Source organism: Coregonus lavaretus (genome assembly GCF_964263955.1).
Source record: "Coregonus lavaretus genome assembly, chromosome: 39".
NCBI lineage: Eukaryota > Metazoa > Chordata > Actinopteri > Salmoniformes > Salmonidae > Coregonus > Coregonus lavaretus.
In genome coordinates, this window is record NC_140026.1 from 13,601,542 (window position 1) to 13,625,452 (window position 23,911).

General features: G+C 45.7%; 1 protein-coding gene across 1 annotated transcript in view; it reads right to left on the reverse strand.

Moving 5' to 3' along the window:
* LOC311113158 (ephrin-B3-like) overlaps window positions 1–23,911 on the reverse strand; it is a gene marked incomplete at both ends in the record, with an annotated part of 81,366 nt that overhangs the window by 8,333 nt on the left and 49,122 nt on the right. Inside the window, one exon of the mRNA XM_084156329.1 lies at window positions 5,873–5,965. Within this exon, the coding sequence (XP_084012455.1) occupies window positions 5,873–5,965 (93 nt within the window). The remainder of the gene's footprint in view (window positions 1–5,872; window positions 5,966–23,911) is intronic.

Here is a 23,911-nt window from a genome sequence, read left to right on the forward strand (position 1 = left end):
ATTAGCTGTTTAGGAGTCTTATGGCTTGGGGGTAGAAGCTGTTGAGAAGTATTTTGGACCTAGACTTGGCACTCCGGTACCGCTTGCCGTGCGGTAGCAGAGAGAACAGTCTATGACTAGGGTGGCTGGAGTCTTTGACAATTTTGAGGGCCTTCCTCTGACACCGCCTGGTATAGAGGTCCTGGATGGCAGGAAGCTTGGCCCCAGTGATGTACTGGGCCGTACGCACTACCCTCTGTAGTGCCTTACGGTCGGAGGCCAAGCAGTTGCCATACCAGGCGGTGATGCAACCAGTCAGGATGCTCTCGATGGTGCAGCTGTAGAATTTTTTGAGGATCTGAGGACCCATGCCAAATCTTTTCAGTCTCCTGAGGGGGAATAGGCTTTGTCGTGCCCTCTTCACGACTGTCTTGGTGTGTTTGGACCATGATAGTTCGTTGGTGATGTGGACACCAAGGAACTTGAAGCTCTCAACCTGTTCCACTACAGCCCCGTTGATGAGAATGGGGGCGTGCTCAGTCCTCTTTTTTTTCCTGTAGTCCACAATAATTTCCTTTGTCTTGGTCACGTTGAGGGAGTGGTTGTTATCCTGGCACCACATGGCCAGGTCTCTGACCTCCTCCCTATAGGCTGTCTCATCGTTGTCGGTGATCAGGCCTACCACTGTTGTGTCGTCGGCAAACTTAATGATGGTGTTGGAGTCGTGCCTGGCCATGCAGTCATGGGTGAACAGGGAGTACAGGAGGGGACTGAGCACGCACCCCTGAGGGGCCCCCGTGTTGAGGATCAGTGTGGCAGATGTGTTGTTACCTACCCTTACCACCTGGGGGCGGCCCGTCAGGAAGTCCAGGATCCAGTTGCAGAGGGAGGTGTTTAGTCCCAGGATCCTTAGCTTAGTGATGAGCTTTGAGGGCACTATGGTGTTGAATGCTGAGCTGTAGTCAATGAATAGCATTCTCACGTAGGTGTTCCTCTTGTCCAGGTGGGAAAGGGCAGTGTGGAGTGCAATAGAGATTGCATCATCTGTGGATCTGTTGGGGCGGTATGCAAATTGGAGTGGATCTAGGGTTTTTGGGATAATGGTGTTGATGTGAGCCATGACCAGCCTTTCAAAGCACTTCATGGCTACAGACGTCAGTGCTACGGGTCGGTAGTCATTTAGGCAGGTTATCTTAGAGTCCTTGGGCACGGGGACTATGGTGGTCTGTTTGAAACATGTTGGTATTACAGACTCAGTCAGGGACATGTTGAAAATGTCAGTGAAGACACTTGCCAGTTGGTCAGCACATGCTCGGAGTACACGTCCTGGTAATCGTGAGAGCGTGATCACATAGTCATCCGGAACAGCTGGTGCTTTCATGCATGCTTCAGTGTTGCTTGCCTCGAAGCGAGCATAGAAGTGGTTTAGCTCGTCTGGAAGTCTTGTGTCACTGGGCAGCTCGCGGCTGTGCTTCCCTTTGTAGTCTGTAATAGTTTTCAAGCCCTGCCACATCCGACGAGCGTCAGAGCCGGTGTAGTACGATTCAATCTTAGTCCTGTATTGACTCTTTGCCTGTTTGATGGTTCGTCGGAGGGCATAGCGGGATTTCTTATAAGCATCCGGGTTTGAGTACCGCTCCTTGAAAGCGGCAGCTCTACCCTTTAGCTCAGTGCGGATGTTGCCTGTAATCCATGGCTTCTGGTTGGGGTATGTACGTACGGTCACTGTGGGGACGACATCATCGATGCACTTATTGATGAAGCCAGTGACTGATGTGGTGTACTCCTCAATGCTATCTGAAGAATCCCGGAACATGTTCCAGTCTGTGCTAGCAAAACAGTCCTGTAGCTTAGCATCTGCGTCATCTGACCACTTTTTTATTAACCGAGTCACTGGTGCTTCCTGCTTTAGTTTTTGCTTATAAGCAGGAATCAGGAGGATAGAGTTATGGTCAGATTTGCCAAATGGAGGGCGAGGGAGAGCTTTGTATGCGTCTCTGTGTGTGGAGTAAAGGTGGTCTAGAGTTTTTTTTTCTCTGGTTGCACATTTCACATGCTGGTAGAAATTAGGTAGAACTGATTTAAGTTTCCCTGCATTAAAGTCCCCGGCCACTAGGAGCGCTGCCTCTGGATGAGCGTTTTCCTGTTGACTTATGGCCTTATACAGCTCATTCAGTGCAATCTTAATGCCAGCATTGGTTTGTGGTGGTAAATAGACAGCTATGAAAAATATAGATGAAAACTGTCTTGGTAAATAGTGTGGTCTACAGCTTATCATAAGATACTCTACCTCAGGCGAGCAAAACCTCGAGACTTCCTTAGTATTTGATTTTGTGCACCAGCTGTTGTTTACAAATATACACAGACCGCCACCCCTTGTCTTACCGGAGTCAGCCGTTCTATCCTGCCGATGTAGCGTATAGCCCGCTAGTTGTATGCTGTCCATGTCGTCGTTCAGCCACGACTTGGTGAAACATAAGATATTACAGTTTTTAATGTCCCGTTGGTAGGATAACCGTAATAACCTTCTTCTCCGGCGCCATTATCGCGAGTCTTGCTTTAGCAGTATGCTTAGGGTCATTGTCCTGCTGGAAGGTGAACCTCCGTCCCAGTCTCAAATCTCTGAAAGACTCAAGAATTTCCCTGTATTTAGCGGCATCCATCATTCCTTCAATTCTGACCAGTTTCCCAGTCCCTGCCGATGAAAAACATCCCTACTGCATGATGCTGCCACCACCATGCTTCACTGTGGGGATGGTGTTCTCGGGGTGATGAGAGGTGTTGGGTTTGCGCCAGACATAGCGTTTTCCTTGATGGCCAAAAAGCTAAATTTTAGTCTCATCTGACCAGAGTACCTTCTTCCATATGCTTGGGGAGTCTCCCAAATGCCTTTTGGCAAACAACAAACGTGTTTGCTTATTTTTTTCTTTAAGCAATGGCTTTTTTCTGGCCACTCTTCCGTAAAGCCCAGCTCGGTGGAATGTACGGCTTAAAGTGGTCCTATGGACAGATACTCAAAATCTTCGCTGTGGAGCTTTGCAGCTCCTTCCACAGGGGACCAGTATGAAAAATGTATGCACTCACTAATTGTAAGTCGCTCTGAATAAGAGCATCTGCTAAATGACTAAAATGTAAATGTAAAATGTTATCTTTGGTCTCTTTGTTGCCTCTGATTAATGCCCTCCTTGCCTGGTCCGTGAGTTTTGGTGGGCGGCCCTCTCGTGGCAGGTTTGTTGTGGTGCCATATTCTTTCAATTTTTTAATAATGGATTTAATGGTTCTCCGTGGGATGTTCAAAGTTTCTGATCTTTTTTTATAACCCAACCCTGATCTGTACTTCTCCACAACTTTGTCCCTGACCTGTTTGGAGAGCTCCTTGGTCTTCATGGTGCCGCTTGCTTGGTGGTGCCCCTTGCTTAGTGGTGTTGCAGACTCTGGGGCCTTTCAGAACATTTGTATATATACTGAGATCATGTGACAGATCATGTGACACTTATAGATTGCACACAGGTGGACTTTATTTAACTAATTATGTGACTTCTGAAGGTAATTGGTTGCACCAGATCTTATTTAGGGGCTTCATAGCAAAGGGGGTGAATACATATGCACACACCACTTTTACGTTATTAATTTTTTAGAATTTTTTGAAACAAGTTATTTTTTGCATTTCACTTCACCAATTTGGACTATTTTGTGTATGTCCATTACATGAAATCCAAATTCAAATCCATTCAAATTACAGGTTGTAATGCAACAAAATAGGAAAAAACACCAAGGGGGATGAGTACTTTTGCAAGGCACTGTAATTGACGTTGGTTCAGTTATTTGAATTCCATTTTGCGGCCTCCCGGGTGGCGCAGTGGTCTAAGTGAGGTGTCACTACAGACCCGGGTTTGATCCCAGGCTGTGTCACAGCCAGCCGTGACCAGGAGACCGATGAGGCAGTGCACAATTGGCCCAGCGTCGTCCGGGTTAGGGGAGGGTTTGGCCAGCCGCGATTTCCTTGTCCCATCGCGCTCTAGCGTCTCCTTGTGGTGGGCCGGGCGCCTGCAAGCTGACTTTGGTCGCCAGCTGGACATTGTTTCCTCCGACACATTGGTGCGGTTGGCTTCCGGGTTAAGTGAGCAGTGCGGCTTGGTAGGGTCGTGTTTCGGAGGACGCATGGCTCTCGACCTTGGCCTCTCCCAAGTCCGTAGGGGAGTTGCAGCGATGGGACAAGACTGTAACTACCAATTGGATATTACGAAAAAGGGATACAGAAAAAACATTTAAAAAACCAACATATATTTTGTTAGTTTTTTTCTGTGAGCTCAATACGCACATTGCACAGATCCAGCCTGAACTGTGCGATGTAGTATGGAGTTGTAGTTTCCAACAGGCCAATATTCTACATAGTTTAGCGCATAAAATGTGGTAATGAACTACAATGACCACAATCCATTCCACATCCTACTTGTCCGGTCAGTTTTTTTTTTTTACGTCTGCTACAGGAGAGTAAAAAATGCGAGATTGTGAGGGGATATAGAGAGCAGCTGTTGCTTCGCGAGGTAACTCTACCTGAAAATTCATTATCTAAGTGATTGATAGTTGGTATTCAGCAGTCATAAAGGTATGCCTTATATACTTTGAAGAACTACAAAATAGTGATTTTGTCAGACAGCATAGGCAGCAGCTCTATACAGATGAGATGATGACTTGGAATGAAATAAAAGTCATCAATAAAACAAATGTAATATACACAACAACTTAAATATTTTATTAAAGTAAATGTGAATAAATAATGGTTAATAAGTGATAAGCAGTAATGGACAGTCACTACCATCTTGGGACTTTCATTAATAGTTTAATTATGTGTTGTTACAGCATTCAACCCAAATAATCAAAACCGATATCGAAAACCATGATTCTTTTTTAATAATTGAACCGACACTGAACTGACCTCAAAAAGCACTAATCGCTCAGCACTAGTGTGTGTGTGTGTACATTTCTACTGACTGCTGTATTTATTTGTGTGTTTCCAATCATGTATGAAAATATGTGTATGTCAGAGAAAGTGTGACTTTCATCTAAAACATTGTCCCCTCTCCGTCACCCAAGGGCACCAGTAGCAGCAGAGCCATTAGCAGGGCCTGTGGTGTTTATACCCAGAAAGAGCAGCCTACTCCCTACCGTGTGAGCAGCCAGGTCACCCATGAAACAAGTCAGTATTCAACGTCCATCCATGTCTGAGGATGTCGGGAGATGACGTGGAAACCGGGCACTAGGAGCAACAGTGAGCGCTGTTACCTTCAGGTAGGTTTAAGCATCTGCCTCTGATTCCGATGGTTGCACGTTTAGTTTTTGAGATTTTTGTTTAAACCAATCACAAACCTTAACCCTTACCTTAACCATTCAGAGTTAATGCCGTAAGCATCTGCCTCTGATTCCGAAGGTTGCAAGTTCGAATCCAGCGATACAGTCATTTTTTAGATTTTTGTTTTAAGCCTATCCTAAACCTTAATCCTTACCGTAACAATTTGGAGTTAATGCCTAACATTAACCCTAACCTTAAAAATGTGGAGTTAATGCCTAAACTTAAACGGAGTTAACCTTAAACACTTAGAAATTTGACGCTTGCAACAACTTCGAAATTTGACGTTTGAGAAACATGGATGAACGTCTAATTCTGACGTGAGACTGTGAGAGCTAGTTGGTATGAGCGGGCATAGAGAGCCAGTACCAGAGAGAATAGTGGTGTTTAGTGTGTTAGTAAGTGAAGTCAACAGGCCTCATTAGAGCTGTGTGATCCTGGCTGCTCCTCTCTTCCAGCTCTCTAATCAACACTAATACACTCAGAGGAGAATATAGTAGTCGGTGTGTGTTTTTCACTGTGTGTGTGAGATTCAGTACTCACTCTGTCCCACTTTAAGGACCACCTTCATGCCCTGCGTGGCACACACTCCTCCCCTCATACTCTCTAGACCCTGGCGCGTTCCATCTGACGTGGCTGGATGGGGAACAACATAGAACAAATTAGGAGGAGTGTCACACATACACACACACACATATACACAAATTAGAACATATAAGGGATGTGTGACACACATACAATAACCCCCCCCCACCCCCCACCCCACTCTTCCTTTCACAATGCCTCCCATTCATACAGCCAAACCATTCTACCCAACCAAAGGATAAGTGACATTTGCAGACGTAGTGATTAAACTCACACAGAAGCTGTGAAATGTCACAGTCCTACATGATGGAAGGCTTTTAATAGGTGCTAAGGTCTCGGCCCAGCGGATCTCATTTAACGGCCTACTGACTGAGCTCTGTGGACTCAATCACTAATTCACACTAATTAACTTCAATAAACTACCCTGATATAGAAATATGCTATTTAGACTGGACTAACACACTGGAGGATAGAGAGATGGGCTTGTAGCTCCAGACTAGATGATGATGATGATGATGTTGATGATGATGAGTATTATTATTATTATGAGGAGACGATAATCATCTCATTAGAAAATTGATTATTCATGATATAAAATGGAGAAATTCACATCTGTGATAAGTAATGGAACAGTATATAGTATGGTCATTTAGCTGATGCTTTTATCCAAAGCAATTTACTTGTGTTTAGTACAGATTTTTGGTATTTGGCACGAGGGTTTCGAACCCACAACCCTGGTGTTGCAATCACCATGCTCTTATCCAAGTTAGCCAGCAGAACCACCAAACCGGCTCTGCTCATTAGAGAACTGTCCAGGCCGGGAGAGGAGTGGGTAAGAGGGGTGAGAAGTTGGGGGAGTATAGGTGGGGAGGAATAGAGAGGATCGATATTGTCACACCTCTGTACAGACTAATGTAATCCATAGGCTGAGTCTAAACTCATTTACTGAGAGAAGAGAGGGGTGAGGCGTGAGGAGAAAGGATGAGAGCAAATTCGGAGAAATGCAGAAAACAGACATACAGTGGGGGAAAAAAGTATTTAGTCAGCCACCAATTGTGCAAGTTCTCCCACTTAAAAAGATGAGAGAGGCCTGTAATTTTCATCATAGGTACACGTCAACTATGACAGACAAAATGAGGAAAAAAAATCCAGAAAATCACATTGTAGGATTTGTAATGAATTTATTTGCAAATTATGGTGGAAAATAAGTATTTGGTCAATAATAAAAGTTTCTCAATTCTTTGTTATATACCCTTTGTTGGCAATGACACAGGTCAAACGTTTTCTGTAAGTCTTCACAAGGTTTTCACACACTGTTGCTGGTTATTTTGGCCCATTCCTCCATGCAGATCTCCTCTAGAGCAGTGATGTTTTGGGGCTGTCGCTGGGCAACACAGACTTTCAACTCCCTCCAAAGATTTTCTATGGGGTTGAGATCTGGAGACTGGCTAGGCCACTCCAGGACCTTGAAATGCTTCTTACGAGTCCCTGGCGGCGTAGTGTGTTACTGATGGTAGGCTTTGTTACTTTGGTCCCAGCTCTCTGCAGGTCATTCACTAGGTCCCCCCGTGTGGTTCTGGGATTTTTGCTCACCGTTCTTGTGATCATTTTGACCCCACGAGGTGAGATCTTGTGTGGAGCCCCAGATCGAGGGAGATTATCAGTGGTCTTGTATGTCTTCCATTTCCTAATAATTGCTCCCACAGTTGATTTCTTCAAACCAAGCTGCTTACCTATTGCAGATTCAGTCTTCCCAGCCTGGTGCAGGTCTACAATTTTGTTTCTGGTGTCCTTTGACAGCTCTTTGGTCTTGGCCATAGTGGAGTTTGGAGTGTGACTGTTTGAGGTTGTGGACAGGTGTCTTTTATACTGATAACAAGTTCAAACAGGTGCCATTAATACAGGTAACGAGTGGAGGACAGAGGAGCCTCTTAAAGAAGAAGTTACAGGTCTGTGAGAGCCAGAAATCTTGCTTGTTTGTAGGTGACCAAATACTTGTTTTCCACCATAATTTGCAAATACATTCATTACAAATCCTACAATGTGATTTTCTGGAGAAAAAAATTCTCAATTTGTCTGTCATAGTTGACGTGTACCTATGATGAAAATGACAGGCCTCTCTCATCTTTTTAAGTGGGAGAACTTGCACAATTGGTGGCTGACTAAATACTTTTTTCCCCCACTGTAAGCATACTCCTCTCTCTTTCTACCTCTCGCCTCCCTCTCTTTCGGTTCACGCCTCAAGGGCAGACCTTTGCTTTTCTCTCTCTTTGGCTTGAGGCTACAGATGAACGTGTTGGATGGTGAGGAGAGATGGGAGCGAGGGAGAGAGAGAGAGAGAGGTGTGAAAGAAGAGAGCCTTACTCATCCCACCTCCCGATCTCTCCGTCTCTCCTGCCAGCCTGTGAGTGTTGGGAAGCGTAAAAGGAGGAGAGACGGGAGCGAGAACAGCAAAGGGCAAGGACATCAAGATGGAGGGATGGGAATTAGAAAGGAGAGACCGGCTGAACGGGAGGAGAGGAGAAAGAGAAAATGTGGGGAGAAAGGGACACCGATGGAGGTAAAAAAAAAGAAAAGGACCGAAAGGCTGGAAAAGGACAGAGTGAAAGAGAAGAAGAGAAATCATAGTTTTGGGAGTTGAATGGAGAAGACACCGAGATCATAGGAGCAAGGGGAAACTGAGGGAGGGAGGAGAGGGACACTGATCGTTTATGACAAGCTGTTGCTGACATGACTGAGGCAGTAGACTATGAGAATTGATAGAGAGAGCATGAGAAAGAGAGAGCGAGGGGGGTTTAGAGAGAGCAAGACATAGAGTGAGAGAGAAAGAGAGAGGGAGGAGAAAGAGACGACTTTAAGCTGCTGTCACTTATTGTAATGGTTGAAAAGAACGCGAAGGAAAGGGAGCGATGTAAGAGGGGGATAACGAAGGAAGCAGTAGCTATTTAGTCTTCACCACATCACTTTGGAACAGAGAAAAAGGAGAGAGAAATAGCAGGAGAAGAAAAGGCGGAACGTGACGATGGGGTTTGGGGGTGGAGGAGGAGAGGACACAGTAACTTGGGATGAGCTGAGAGAGGAGAGAGAACAGCGGAAGGGAGGGAGGGAGGGAGGGAGGGAGGGAGGGAGGGAGGGAGGGAGGGAGGGAGGGAAGGATGAGTAATTGAGACAATGATCAGCAGTGATGGGGAGTTGTAGAGCACTCGAGGACGCCACCCTCTTCCTCCGGCGAAAAATAGAAGGGAGCGAAAGACGACCAAGTTGAAAAACGGAATGAATGAAATAATACCACAGTCAACCTCAATCAGCCGGCACAGTCTGCGCCAGAGTAGAGCTTTAGACAAGTGTGTATCGTGAGTGGGTGTATGAGTATGTGTGTGTGTGTGCAGCCTGTCTGCCTGAGTGTGTCTGCTTCTGTATGTGTGTCCAAGTCTTTCTCAGACTAGACCAGACCCATTACAGATAAAGTATAACAGGTATAGGATGCGTCCCAAATGGCACCCTATTCCCTCTATCATGCACTACTTTTGATGCAGCCATTAAGTCTGAATTACAGTCTGAATACAGTCTGAATACATTCTGAATAATCTAATAGTCTAATACAGTTTGATACAGTCTGAATACAATCTGAATACAGTCTGAATACAGTCTGAATACAATCTGAATACAGTCTGAATACAGTCTGAATACAGTCTTCATATGGAGCTGGAACCCAGTTGAAGGAGAAGCATCAACAGTGCAGTAGTATATAACAATTCACAACGATACACACAAATCTAAAAGTAAAAGAATGGAAATAAGAAATATATAAATACTAGGAGGAGTAATGTTGGTTTGGCATTGACGAAAATACAGTAGAATACAGTATATACATATTGCATGTTGTCAGATGAAAGTAAATGAGGATGAGAAGGAAGAGGCGCGGAGCGAAAGAGCAGATTAAAGGACAAAAAATAAGAAACAAACAAACAAAGTGAGGGAACAAAGACAAGGGATCTGAGCCAAAACGAGCGTGCTGCCTACGTGTAGATGGTTGTGTATCTCTCCCACGCTCTCCGCTGGTGTTTGTGATGGCGTATGTGTGACGCGCCGTTGCTGTCTAGAGTAATGAACGTAATATGACACACACACACACACACACAAACATGGAACACACATTAAGTAAGGAGTGATGGTGTGTGTGTAAGTATATGTGTGTGTGTGTGTGTGTGTGTGTGAGACGTGCTTCCATCTGTACAAATAAACATGAAACCATTGGCATCTCTTAGTTTCAGTTGTTTGGTCTCTTGACCACATTTCCAGAGTATGTTATAACAAAGCTTGTCTCACACAAATGCTGAGGAAGGCACGCTAGCTGTGTGTGTGCACGTGCATGTGCATGTGTGTGTTCAGACATATTGTCCTAAGAATAATTAAATCAACAAAACTACATTACTATACTGTAAGTGATTGTTGGACCTTTTTTCTTGGATAGGAACAAAGATTTAATAACCTCTGTCTGACACATTAAGCTGTGTAGTCAAACAGTACTGCATGTTTCACCCTGAAAAAGCATTATTTTGATCCATAACCTAAGCCAAGATCTAACTGTGTCACTCTTTCTTTGCATACATTCCGCCAACCTCGAAATACAGAAATACACATGGAAGATTATTTCCAACATGGCATGAGGTTTTCCTCAGCTGTTTTCGATGGAGAAGATGGAGAAAATTCATTTTTCCATTGTAGCAACACTGGGAGATTGTTTACAGGGTTACAGTACCACAGTGTGTGCGTGTGTGTGTGTGTGTGTGTGTGTGTGTGTGTGTGTGTGTGTGTGTGTGTGTGTGTGTGTGTGTGTGTGTGTTGGTTCTTCTATCCTTGTGGGGACCTAAAATCCCCCAAAGTCCCGACAAGGATAGTAAAACAAGGAAAATTCTCCCACGTCGCCATGAGGACAAAGGTTATTATAAATTTAGGGGTTAGATTTAGAGTTAGGGTTACAATTAGGGTTAGGGTTAGAATTAGGGTTAAGGTTAGGGTTATGGTAAGGGTAAAGGTTAGGGTTAGGGGTTATGGAAAATATCATTTTGAATGGAAATTATTTTTAGGTCCCCACGAGGATAGAAAAACAAAACATGTGTCTGTCTATCCCTGTTCTCTCCTCTCTGCACAGGCCATACAAACGCTTCACACCGCGTGGCTGCTGCCACTCTAATCTGATGGTCCCTGCGTGCATGACCCACGTGGAGTTCCAGGTCTCCGGCAGCCTCTGGAACTGCCGTTCTGCGGCCATCTCAGCCTATGCTACCCTCCAGTCCCTGGACTTCTTGGCGCTGACGGAAACATGGATTACCACAGAAAACACTGCTACTCCTACTGCTCTTTCCTCATCTGACCATGTGTTCTCGCATACCCCGAGAGCATCTGGTCAGCGCGGCGGTGGCACAGGAATCCTCATCTCTCCCAAGTGGACATTCTCTCTTTTTCCCCTGACCCATCTGTCTATCTCCTCATTTGAATTCCATGCTGTCACAGTCACTAGCCCATTCAAGCATAACATCCTTGTAATTTATCGCCCTCCAGGTTCCCTTGGAGAGTTCATCAATGAGCTTGACGCCTTGATAAGTTCCTTTCCTGAGGATGGCTCACCCCTCACAGTTCTGGGTGACTTTAACCTCCCTACGTCTGCCTTTGATTCATTCTCTCTCTTTCCAATCCTTTCCTCTTTTGACCTCACCCTCTCACCGTCCCTCCCTACTCACAAGGCAGGCAATACGCTTGACCTCATCTTTACTAGATGCTGTTCTTCTACTAATCTCACTGCAACTCCCTTCCAAGTCTCCGACCACTACTTTGTATCCTTTTCTCTCTCGCTCTCCTCCAACACTACTCACTCTGCCCCTACTCCGATGGTAATGTGCCGTCGCAACCTTCGCTCTCTCTCTCCCGCTACTCTCTCCTCTTCCATCCTATCATCTCTTCCCTCTGCTAAATCCTTCTCCCTCCGATCTCCTGATTCTGCCTCCTCAACCCTCCTCTCCTCCCTTTCTGCATCTTTTGACTCTCTATGTCCCCTATCCTCCCAGCCGGCTCGGTCCTCCCCTCCTGCTCCGTGGCTTGACGACTCATTACGAGCTCACAGAAGAGGGCTCCGGGCAGCCGAGCGGAAATGGAGGAAAACTAGACTCCCTGCGGACCTGTCATCTTTTCACTCCCTCCTCTCTACATTCTCTTCCTCTGTTTCCGCTGCTAAAGCCACTTTCTACCACTCTAAATGTCAAGCCTCTGCCTCTAACCCTAGGAAGCTCTTTGCCACCTTCTCCTCCCTGCTGAATCCCCCTCCTCCTCCCCCTCCCTCATCCCTCTCTGTGGATGACTTCGTCAACCATTTTGAAAAGAAGGTTGACGACATCCGATCCTCATTTATTAAGTCAAATGTCACCGCTGGTCCTGCTCACACTGCCCTACCCTATGCTTTGACTTCTTTCTCCCCTCTCTCTCCAGATAAAATCTTGCGACTTGTGATGGCCGGCCGCTCAACAACCTGCCCGCTTGACCCTATCCCCTCCTCTCTTCTCCAGACCATCTCCGGAGACCTTCTCCCTTACCTCACCTCGCTCATCAACTCATCCTTGACCGCTGGCCATGTCCCTTCCGTTTTCAAGAGAGCGAGAGTTGCACCCCTCCTCAAAAAACCTACACTCGATCCCTCCGATGTCAACAACTACAGACCAGTATCCCTTCTTTCTTTTCTCTCCAAAACTCTTGAGCGTGCCGTCTCTAGCCAACTCTCCTGCTATCTCTCTCAGAATGACCTTCTTGATCCAAACCAGTCAGGTTTCAAGACTGGTCATTCAACTGACACTGCTCTTCTCTGTGTCACGGAGGCTCTCCGCACTGCTAAAGCTAACTCTATCTCCTCTGCTCTTATCCTTCTAGACTTATCCGCTGCCTTTGATACTGTGAACCATCAGATCCTCCTCTCCACCCTCTACGAGTTGGGCATCTCCGGCGCTGCTCACTCTTGGATTGCGTCCTACCTGACAGGTCGCTCCTACCGGGTGGCGTGGCGACAATCTGTCTCCGCACCACGTGCTCTCACAACTGGTGTCCCCCAGGGCTCAGTTCTAGGCCCTCTCCTATTCTCTCTATACACCAAGTCACTTGGCTCTGTCATATCCTCACATGGTCTCTCCTATCATAGCTACGCAGACGACACAAAATTAATTTTCTCCTTTCCCCCTTCTGATAAACAGGTGGCGAATCGCATCTCTGCATGTCTGGCAGACATATCAGTGTGGATGTCGGATCACCACCTCAAGCTGAACGTCGGCAAGACGGAGCTGCTCTTCCTCCCGGGGAAGGACTGCCCGCTCCATGATCTCGCCGTCACGGTTGACAACTCCATTGTGTCCTCCTCCCAGAGTGCAAAGAACCTTGGCGTGACCCTGGACAATACCCTGTCGTTCTCCGCTAACATCAAAGCGGTGACCCGATCCTGCAGGTTCATGCTCTACAACATTCGCAGAGTACGACCCTACCTTACACAGAAAGCAGCACAGGTCCTAATCCAGGCACTTGTCATCTCCCGTCTGGATTACTGCAAGTCGCTGTTGGCTGGGCTCCCTGCCTGTGCCATTAAACTCCTTCAACTTATCCAGAACGCTGCAGCCCGTCTGGTGTTCAACCTTCCCAAGTTCTCTCATGTCACCCCGCTCCTCCGCACACTCCACTGGCTTCCAGTTGAGGCTTGCATCTACTACAAGACCATGGTGCTTGCCTACGGAGCTGTGAGGGGAACGTTCATCCACCTCTGGCCTGCTAGCTCCCCTAACTCTACGGAAGCACAGTTCCCGCTCAGCCCAGTCAAAGCTATTCGCTGCTCTGGCACCCCAATGGAGGAACAAGCTTCCCCACGACGCCAGGACAGCGGAGTCACTGACCACCTTCCCGGAGACACTTGAAACCCTACTTCTTTAAGGAATACCTGGAAGAGTATAAAGTAATCCTTCTTCCCCCACCCCCCATAAAAAAAAAAAAGGTGGTTGTCCCACTGGCTATCATAAGTTGAATGCACCAATTTGTAAGTCGCTCTGGATAAGAGCGTCTGCTAAATTATTTAAATGTAAATGTAAATGTGTGGGTTGGTTCTTTTATCTGTGTGTGTGTGTGTGTGTGTGTGTGTGTGTGTGTGTGTGTGTGTGTGTGTGTGTGTGTGTGTGTGTGTGTGTGTGTGTGTGTGTGTGTGTGCTGGACACACACACACTGAGACACACACACACACACACACACTGAGACACACACACACACTGAGACAGACACACACACTGAGACACATACTGAGACACACACACGTGCATATACAGTGGGGAGAACAAGTATTTGATACACTGCCGATTTTGCAGGTTTTCCTACTTACAAAGCATGTAGAGGTCTCATTGTATGATTTTTAAGTAATTCATTTGCATTTTATTGCATGACATAAGTATTTGATACATCAGAAAAGTAGAACTTAATATTTGGTACAGAAACCTTTGTTTGCAATTACAGAGATCATACGTTTCCTGTAGGTCTTGACCAGGTTTGCACACACTGCAGCAGAGATTTTGGCCCACTCCTCCATACAGACCTTCTACAGATCCTTCAGGTTTCGGGGCTGTCGCTGGGCAAAACTGACTTTCAGCACCCTCCAAAGATCTTCTATTGGGTTCAGGTCTGGAGACTGGCTAGACTCCAGGACCTTGAGATGCTTCTTATGGAGCCACTCCTTAGTTGCCCTGGCTGTGTGTTTCGGGTTGTTGTCATGCTGGAAGACCCAGCCACGACCCATCTTCAATGCTCTTACTGAGGGAAGGAGGTTGTTGGCCAAGATCTCGCGATACATGGCCCCATCCATCCTCCCCTCAATACGGTGCAGTCGTCCTGTCCCCTTTGCAGAAAAGCATCCTCAAAGAATGATGTTTCCACCTCCATGCTTCACGGTTGGGATGGTGTTCTTGGGGTTGTACTCATCCTTCTTCTTCCTCCAAACACAGCGAGTGGAGTTTAGACCAAAAAGCTCTATTTTTGTCTCATCAGACCACATGACCTTCTCCCATTCCTCCTCTGGATCATCCAGATGGTCATTGGCAAACTTCAGACGGGCCTGGACATGCGCTGGCGGGGGGACCTTGCGTGCGCTGCAGGATTTTAATCCATGACGGCGTAGTGTGTTACTAATGGTTTTCTTTGAGACTGTGGTCCCAGCTCTCTTCAGGTCATTGACCAGGTCCTGCCGTGTAGTTCTGGGCTGATCCCTCACCTTCCTCATGATCATTGATGCCCCACGAGGTGAGATCTTGCATGGAGCCCCAGACCGAGGGTGATTGACCGTCATCTTAAAATTCAATTTTCTAATAATTGCGCCAACAGTTGTTGCCTTCTCACCAAGCTGCTTGCCTATTGTCCTGTAGCCCATCCCAGCCTTGTGCAGGTCTACAATTTTATCCCTGATGTCCTTACACAGCTCTCTGGTCTTGGCCATTGTGGAGAGGTTGGAGTCTGTTTGATTGAGTGTGTGGACAGGTGTCTTTTATACAGGTAACGAGTTCAAACAGGTGCAGTTAATGAGTGGAGAACAGGAGGGCTTCTTAAAGAAAAACTAACAGGTCTGTGAGAGCCGGAATTCTTACTGGTTGGTAGGTGATCAAATACTTATGTCATGCAATAAAATGCAAATTAATTTCTTAAAAATCATACAATGTGATTTTCTGATACCATAGCCTATCTCCACTATTAGTAGCCACACAGACAGAAACACACAGACATGGACACACACAAACTCCTTTGTGTCAGGGGGAATGATCCCGCTATCTCTGCTTGCCTTGATCTCCCCTCTGTGCTCAATGACATTTTAATTCACAGCAGTTATTCACTTTTAATCTATCGGACTGCATTACCGTCACCCTCTCCTCCCCCCTAACCCTCTAACCTATCCCCCCTTATCTCCCCGTGTCTCCCCCCTCTCTCTCTCCAGGTCTCTGTCCTGGGGGGTGGGATGCGTGGAATCACATTCTATTAACCTTAAACATTGACACACACACACAATCACACACACATCGAGCATCGAGACCTTGGGGCCACAGGGTCATCCCAGTGAGGAGGGCTTGTGTCACTGCCAGGTCGCTCAAGATCCACTGCAATATTCGACGTCCGTCCAGGTAAGCAGGACGTCGGCATATGACTTAAAAGCCGGCCACTAAGGACAACGAGGAACGCTATTACCATTAAGTAGGCTTGGGGTAAACCGCGAGCACCGGCGGTCATGTGTTCAATCCCAGTGCTAGGCACTCGATTTTTCTTGTTGTTGTTTTAACCCAAACCTTAACCCTTAACTTAACCATTCAGAATGAATGCCTAAACTTAACCTTCGAAATGTGATGTTTATGGACAAATGTCAGATTCTGCAGTGAGACCGTGAGAGCTTGTTGGATGTCAGGCACGCACCTGATCTTTGCCACACACACACACACGTACACACACACACACACGTACACACACACACACACGTACACACACACGTACACACACGTACACGTACACACGTACACACACATACTCCTTCGAGCTGCAATGTATGCTCACCTATCTCCATTCTTCTAGAACACTTTCTGATTGATGTGTATAGTCTATATATATACTCCATAGCATGGGTCAACAGCCGGCCCGAGAAAAGAAAGACCGTAAAATGAGTTCCCATCCCAAAAAAAAATCCTCACTCAATGTAGTCAAGGTAGGAAATTATTCTTATTTTCATATACAATTCATTTTTGGGCTTAGCTGTGGTCAATTTGCAGTGTAGAAATTATTATAATTATGTTCTGGACCCCTGACCATCCACTCCAACAGAAATCATCCGGTGGCTGAATCTAGTTGCATACCCCTGCTCTACAGCATAGTGATGTGTTTATCATTCATTAGGCTGACTGACAGTGTGGAGAGATGGAGGGGAAATTGCTATTGTAATGCTAATATTAATTATAGTCACGCCAGATGGCGCCACTATAGTATGCTTTGGTTGAAGCTCCTTACCATCATACTGAGTATACAAAACATTAAGAACACCTGCTTATTCCATGACATACTGCACCAGGTGAATTCAGGTGAAAGCTATGATCCATTATTGATGTCACTTCAATCAGTGTAGATGAAGGGGAGGAGACAGGGTATCCCTTTCCTGCAGTCGAATGACCAAAGCACCCTCTAGTGGTCTCATATGTGGAATGTTATTAATATTTTTCATAATTTATATTTAAAAAATCCAGTGTTTCTATGCCAAATGGTTTTGTTATATTTCAGTCTTCTGTGATGTATATAAAGTGCAATATTGGAACGCAAAGTGAAAATGTAATACATTTCAACTCTATATCTGACATGGTACAGGTGTTTTCTTTTTTTAAAGCCCATAACCATGTGTGTATACTTTTATTTCAAAGTAGATTTGTTTAAGACTACCAATAAACACTCTGTGTGACCGTGATTTAGCCCACTGCAGTAAAAAAGGTTTTAAAGAAGGATTTTCTTTACCTTGAGACAATTGAGACATGGATTTTGTATGTGTGCTATTCAGAGGTTGAATGGGCAAGACAAAAAATGGAAGTGCCTTTGAACGGGGTATGGTATTAGGTGCCTTGTGCACCGGTTTGTGTCAAGAACTGCAACGCTGCTGGGTTTCTCATGTGCAACAGTTTCCCATGTGTATCAAGAATGGTCCACCATCCAAAGGACATCCAGCCAACTTGACACAACTGTGGGAAGCATTGGAGTCAACATAGGCCAGCATCCCTGTGGAACGCTTGCGACACCTTGTAGGGTCCATGCCAATGATGAATTTAGGCTTTTCTGAGGGCAAAAGTGTGTGTGTGTGTGTGTGTGTGGGGGGGGGGGGGGGGGTCAAATCAACTTGGAGGTACACACCACCCTCCCCGCCTCTCATCATGATCCGTCCTGCCGTTACCGAGAACCACTATATCGGATTTTTGATAGGGTCATTAGCATTAGGGTCGTCAGACAATTTTTTTGCCCAAACCTAGCTCAAATTCTAGTCGTCGGATTAAAACTAGGCTACAGCGTCCATACGGTGACCATTAGACTTAGATCCATCTGGACTGAATAAGTTTGAAGGTGCAACAGTTTTTACTAAATTCACAATTTACCACAATCACGTGCACATTTCTGCCCAATAAAAACCAACGATGTGCTTTCTTTTTGTAGCATTTCTGACAATGCTAACATATTTTCAGCCGAATCTCAGAGTTCTAAATCTGGGTGCAACTCAGTTGCTGCGCAACAGTAGCAGCTAGCTAGTAAAGGGCTAGCAGCTGTAGCTAGCTAGCTTACACCAGTTGGATGAGAAGCAAAAGGATGGTATATTTAGCTATGGAAGGTTTTTCATATGGCTGAAGTCTGTGTAAACTGCTGACCTGGACACTTGTGTGTAACTAGAACACAACAGGATCACTGTTAGAAGATCCAGAGCAAATTCTAGCCCTTACCTTATTCATTCATTCAGTATGCTCCCTCCTCTGTCAATGGAATTTTCTTATTATACTCCAAATTTGTGCCAACTGATCAACAGTGTCAAGTCACTTTTCAATATGTTCCTGAAAACCTGATGTCGCCATCCACAAGTAAAAAGTATAAGGGGTGCGGGTTGCACACGAAGCATGCAGGTAAAATAACAACATTATAATGATCATTGCTTGCTTGTGCGACCTGTGCGCAGTCAAAAGAAAACGCCATGCTTGCTAACTTAGCTACAGTACGTGATAATCAATCAGTACTGAGTGAATGAACAAAAACATTTTGGAACAAACACATGCTGTCATCACCAGACTGCCCATTTAAATTTTAAAAAAGAGAAGAGAGAGTGAAGAGTGTCAAGTTGACATAGTGTAACGGTTAGCATCACCACCCTGGGATTCAAAGGTCCTGGGTTCGCCTACCGGAGAGGATATTTTGACCATTCTCTTTCGTGTATAGTTTTTGACACCCGCCTCAGGCTGTTTGAGAAGAATCGAATCCTAAGCAACCTGCCTACACATTGATGGAAGTACAATAGACCAACATAAATACTGTAGTAGTTAAAAGCTGTGTTCTGAAAAACCTTGGTAGAGCATGGGTGAAGTAGGCATTGTGGTGCTCATGTGAATTTCCTTTCTTTTTCGGCTTCAGACCAATGCCTACTTCTCACTTAAAACGTTGTTTTTTGTTTTTAATTTTCTATTGTAACCGTGCATCCAAACAGACTGCTTTTATACAGAAAACACAGAGTTGAGGATGCCAATTCTTTATTGTGTTTGACAGTGCAGTATCAATTGGAAAGGTTCTGTGGATAATTTGTTGGATGTTGTTCAATGACTGGCTGAATGAGCCAGGTGTGTGTGTGCATCTCTCTGTGTGTGTGTGTGTGTGTGTGTGTGTGTGTGTGTGTGTGTGTGTGTGCATTCCGCCTTGAATTACAGTGTGTGTGTGTGTCTGCTGTGTTTGTAGCTGTGTTTGTGTCTGTGTGTGTGCATACCTGTGTGTGCGTGCGCGTGCGTGTCAGTGTAAATGCATGAATGTGTATCTGATGTGTGTGTGTGTGTGTGTGTGCGACTGTGCATGTGCGTGCATGTGTGTTTATCCACGTGTGTGTGTGTGCGCGCGTGTGTGTGTGTGTGTGTGTATGTGTGAGTGACACGTAATACAGGTTGCTGCATAGGTTATTAACCTCTGACCTCTAAACAATAATACTTTTAGACAATCCTGTCGCTACATCAACAAACAATCAACTTAGTGATAACATTTATCCCACAACCCTAACATGTAAACCTGCTTACTGTCATCAGAGTCAGAGAACAGAGAGATGGATGGAGAGAGAGGGGTGAAGAGATGAAGAGAGAGAGAGAGAAACAGAGGGACTGAGAAAGGGAGAGAGAAAGAGAGAGAGAGCGACAGGCAGACAGAGAGATGGGGAGAAGGGAGAAAACAGGACTATAGATAGCTACCCCAGAGGACTAAGAGCCAATGTGAACATCAAGAGCAGAGAGGTTTGAGGAGCAGCGAGAGAACAGTTGCGTAACGTTGAGGGAACGTCGCCGGTAAAGCGGCAGTGGTGATGTAGAACAGCGAAGAGAGACACTACAGTCTGAACTGGGTCAGAGTCCTCGTCTGAGGGCATCGGGTGCATTGGAGAGAGAGGCTGTGCGTGTGTGTCTGTGTCTGTGTGTGTGTGTGTGTGTGTGAGTGTGTGTGTCTCAGTGTGTCTGTGTGTGTCTATCTTAGTGTGTTTGTGTGTGTATGTGTGTCTTAGTGAGTGTGTATCCAAGAATCATCTTCATCTACACAGAAATAAATGTTTCAGCCCAAGAATAAGTCTATAGGAATCTTGAGAGTGCTTTTGAGCGAGTCAGTGCATGTGAATAAAATACTTATTCATTAATAAAATCATTGAAAGTCCTGTGTGCAGTTTTCTATAGTCAAGATATTTCGTACTGACAGTGGATTTGAATAGACAGGGCCCTTCAATTTCCTTCATGCTCATAACACTTCAATAGCTTTGGGAGAGTATAGAAATAGATTGAATAGATGAGATCAGGTTCATGGTCTCATCAGCTTGGTATTGATGTCAGAAGGCGACAGTGAAATGCGGTAGGCGAAGTCACACGCAGGACACAGAGCTACTGGAAACCGTATTTTAATCGAAAGTAACCAGTGAAAAAACAATCTCCAAACATCGGAGGAAACAAACAACCCACACACGAACACTGCCGATGACGCAAACAATAACACACAACACACAATGCACGACAGAGGGTTAAATAGGGAATACAATACAACATAATGGGGAACAGGTGTACACAATCAGGACACAACAAGTCAAACACCGAAACATAGATCGGTGGCAGCTAGTACTCCGGGGACGACGAACGCCGAAGCCTGCCCGAGCAGGGAGGAGGAGCAGCCTCGGCTGATTCCGTGACAATTGAACAGATACATTCTAGGCAGGAAGTACTATATAAACAAAGGTATGTGGACACCCCTTTAAATTAGTGGATTCGGCTATTTCAGCCACACCCGTTGCTGACAGGTGTATAAAATCGAGCACACAGCCATGCAATCTCCATTGACAAACATTGGCGGTAGAATGGCCTCACTGAAGAGCTCAGTGACTTTCAACTTCGCACCGTCATAGGATGTCACCTTTCCAACAAGTCAGTTCGTCAAATTTCTGCCCTGCTAGAGCTGCCCCGGTCAACTGTAAGTGATGTTATTGTGATGTGGAAACGTCTAGGAGTGGTAGGCCACAAAAGCTCACAATGCATAGTGCCAACTGTAAAGTTTGGTGGAGGAGGAATAATGGTCTGGGGCTGGTTTTCATGGTTTGGGCTAGGCCCCTCAGTTCCAGTGAAGGGAAATGTTAATGCTACAGCATACAATGACATTCTAGACGATTCTGTGCTTCCAACTTTGTTGCAACAGTTTGGGGAAGGCCCTTTCCTGTTTCAGCATGACAATGCACCCGTGCACGAAGTGAGGTCCATACAGAAATGGTTTGTCGAGATCGGTGTGGAAGAACTGCACGGAGCCCTAACCTCAACCCCATCAAATACATTTGGGATGAATTGGAACGCCGACTGTGAGCCAGGCCTAATCACCCAAAATCAGTGACCTCACTAATGCTCTTGTGGCTGAATTGAAGCAAGTCCCCGCAGCAATGTTCCAACATCTAGTGGAAAGCCTTCCCATAAGCGTGTAGGCTGTTTTGGCAGCAAAGGGGGGACCAACTCCATATTAATGCACATGATTTTGAAATGAGATGTTCAACAGCAGGTGTCCACAAACTTTTGGTCATGTAGTGTATGTAATGTCGTGACGAGCAACATTTTGGTGTAACACTTCAATGTACCCTTCAGAGTCTAGCTGCCATAGAATGACTGTCAATAGCAAATGTGGGTTTTTGTGACAAAGGAGATGGTTGAGCGCTAGTATGGAACTGAGTGTATGGTGCTTGTATGGTGTGTGTGTGTTTCAGAGTGTGTCTGGGAGTATGTGTGCGTGTTCGAGAATGAGAGTGTGTCTCTGTGTGTGGCTGGTCTCCGTTATAGAATGAAGGCCTGCAGAAATGGGTCAATGGCGGCCTCTCTCCTCCCTCCATCTACTCCCTCCCTCCATCTCTCTATCCTCTGCTCTTTGCTCATGCAGCCGTAAATCAGATTTTGTTTTTTAAAACTGTATCCTCATGTCTCTCCCAGATATAGACTAAAACACCTCTGCCTGTCCACTCCCCCGGCACCACAGAAGGATTCAACGAGCCGCCCGTCTCTCTCTCTCTCTCTCTCTCTCTCTCTCTCTCTCTCTCTCTCTCTCTCTCTCTCTCTCTCTCTCTCTCTCTCTCTCTCTCTCTCTCTCTCTCTCTCTCTCTCTCTCTCTCTCTCTCTCATCATCTCTCTCCCTCTGTCTTTGATTCTCTTTTGCTACATAACATAATGGCACCCTATTCCCTATATAGTACACTATGGGCCCTAGTCAAAAGTAGTGCACTATAGGGAATATGGTACCATTGGAGACATAGCCTTTGTATACCCAGTTCCAGTTTTCTTTGGGACTATCTTCGTTCCTCTAAGGCAGATCTACACTGACATTATCACTATCTGATTATGGTGCGTGCAATTACATTGTGCCACAAATAAACAAAAAACCTGTGTGTGTATTTATGTGCCTGTATGTATGTGTGTGTGTGTGTGTGCATGTCTCAGTGTCTGTGTGTGTGTGTGTGTGTTGTCTCTGTGTGTTCAAAACAGAATACATAACTATTTATGTTGTGCTCAGCTGGACAGCTCAGTGGGATGTCACAGTCAAATCAGAGACAGCCACATCAAACATCAAAACAACTGCCACAACGTCAGAGCAACGTTGAGAGAACGTTACTAGTGTTTGAACGCTATGCTATACGCCAACTGTTTGTTGGTTTCTTTCACAAACACACTTTAAGCTTCTTTAGACTAGACACTAGACTAGATGAGAGGGGAAGGTAGGGAGGGAGGGAGGAAGAGGGAGGGAGGGAGGATGGGAAGAGGAGGAAGAGAGGGAGGGAGGGAGGGAGGGAGGGAGGGAGGGAGGGAGGGAGGTGCAAAAGTTTTTGGGGGACAAAAGTCTAAAAGATGAGGAGGGATGGAGAGAAGGAGCGATGAGGGAAGGAGAGATGCAAAAAGAGGGAAGTGGGTCAACGGTCTGATGGGAGAAACAAGAGAACGAGACAACATTCAGTGACACAGAGAGAAAGAGGGAGGAAACTAAATTAAGAAAAAGGGATGCGGAGGGCAGACGAAAAGAGTGTGAGAGAGAGAGAGAGAGAGAGAGACGGAGGAGAAAAAAGGCTAGAGCCGTAGGAGGGATGGGATCTTTTAGAGGAACTCTTAAAAGGCGTTTATTTCTGGATCACATTAATGCCAAATGTCACAGACACACAACTTTACTGTAGAGGAGTTGACTGCTAGAGCAGAACACACACATACGAACGCACGCACACACACACACACCACAAACATGAAAAAATGTTTTACTGTGAAACTGAGTTGATGGAAACAGAGAGAGAAGAACAGAGAAAGAGAGGGAGAGAGAGAGAGAGAGTTAGAGAGAGGTGACGAGAGAGAGAAAGAGAGAGAGTGGGAGAGAGGGAGAGAGAGAGAGCGAGAGTTAGAGAGAGGTGAAGAGAGACAGGGAGAGAGAGGGGGAGAGAGAGAGAGCGAGAGTTAGAGAGAGGTGAAGAGAGACAGGAGAGAGAGAGAGAGAGAGAGAGAGAGAGAGAGAGAGAGAGAGAGAGAGAGAGAGAGAGGAGCATCCAACTTGCTCTGAACAGTGTAGTACATCTTAAAGAGTGTAATTACACAGAACTGTCACGTTAATTAAAGCTTTTAATGAAGTAAATGAGCGCTCAGCAAGAACAAAAACCACCAGCCACAGGGAGTGTGTTAGTCAGAGAGTGTGTGTGTG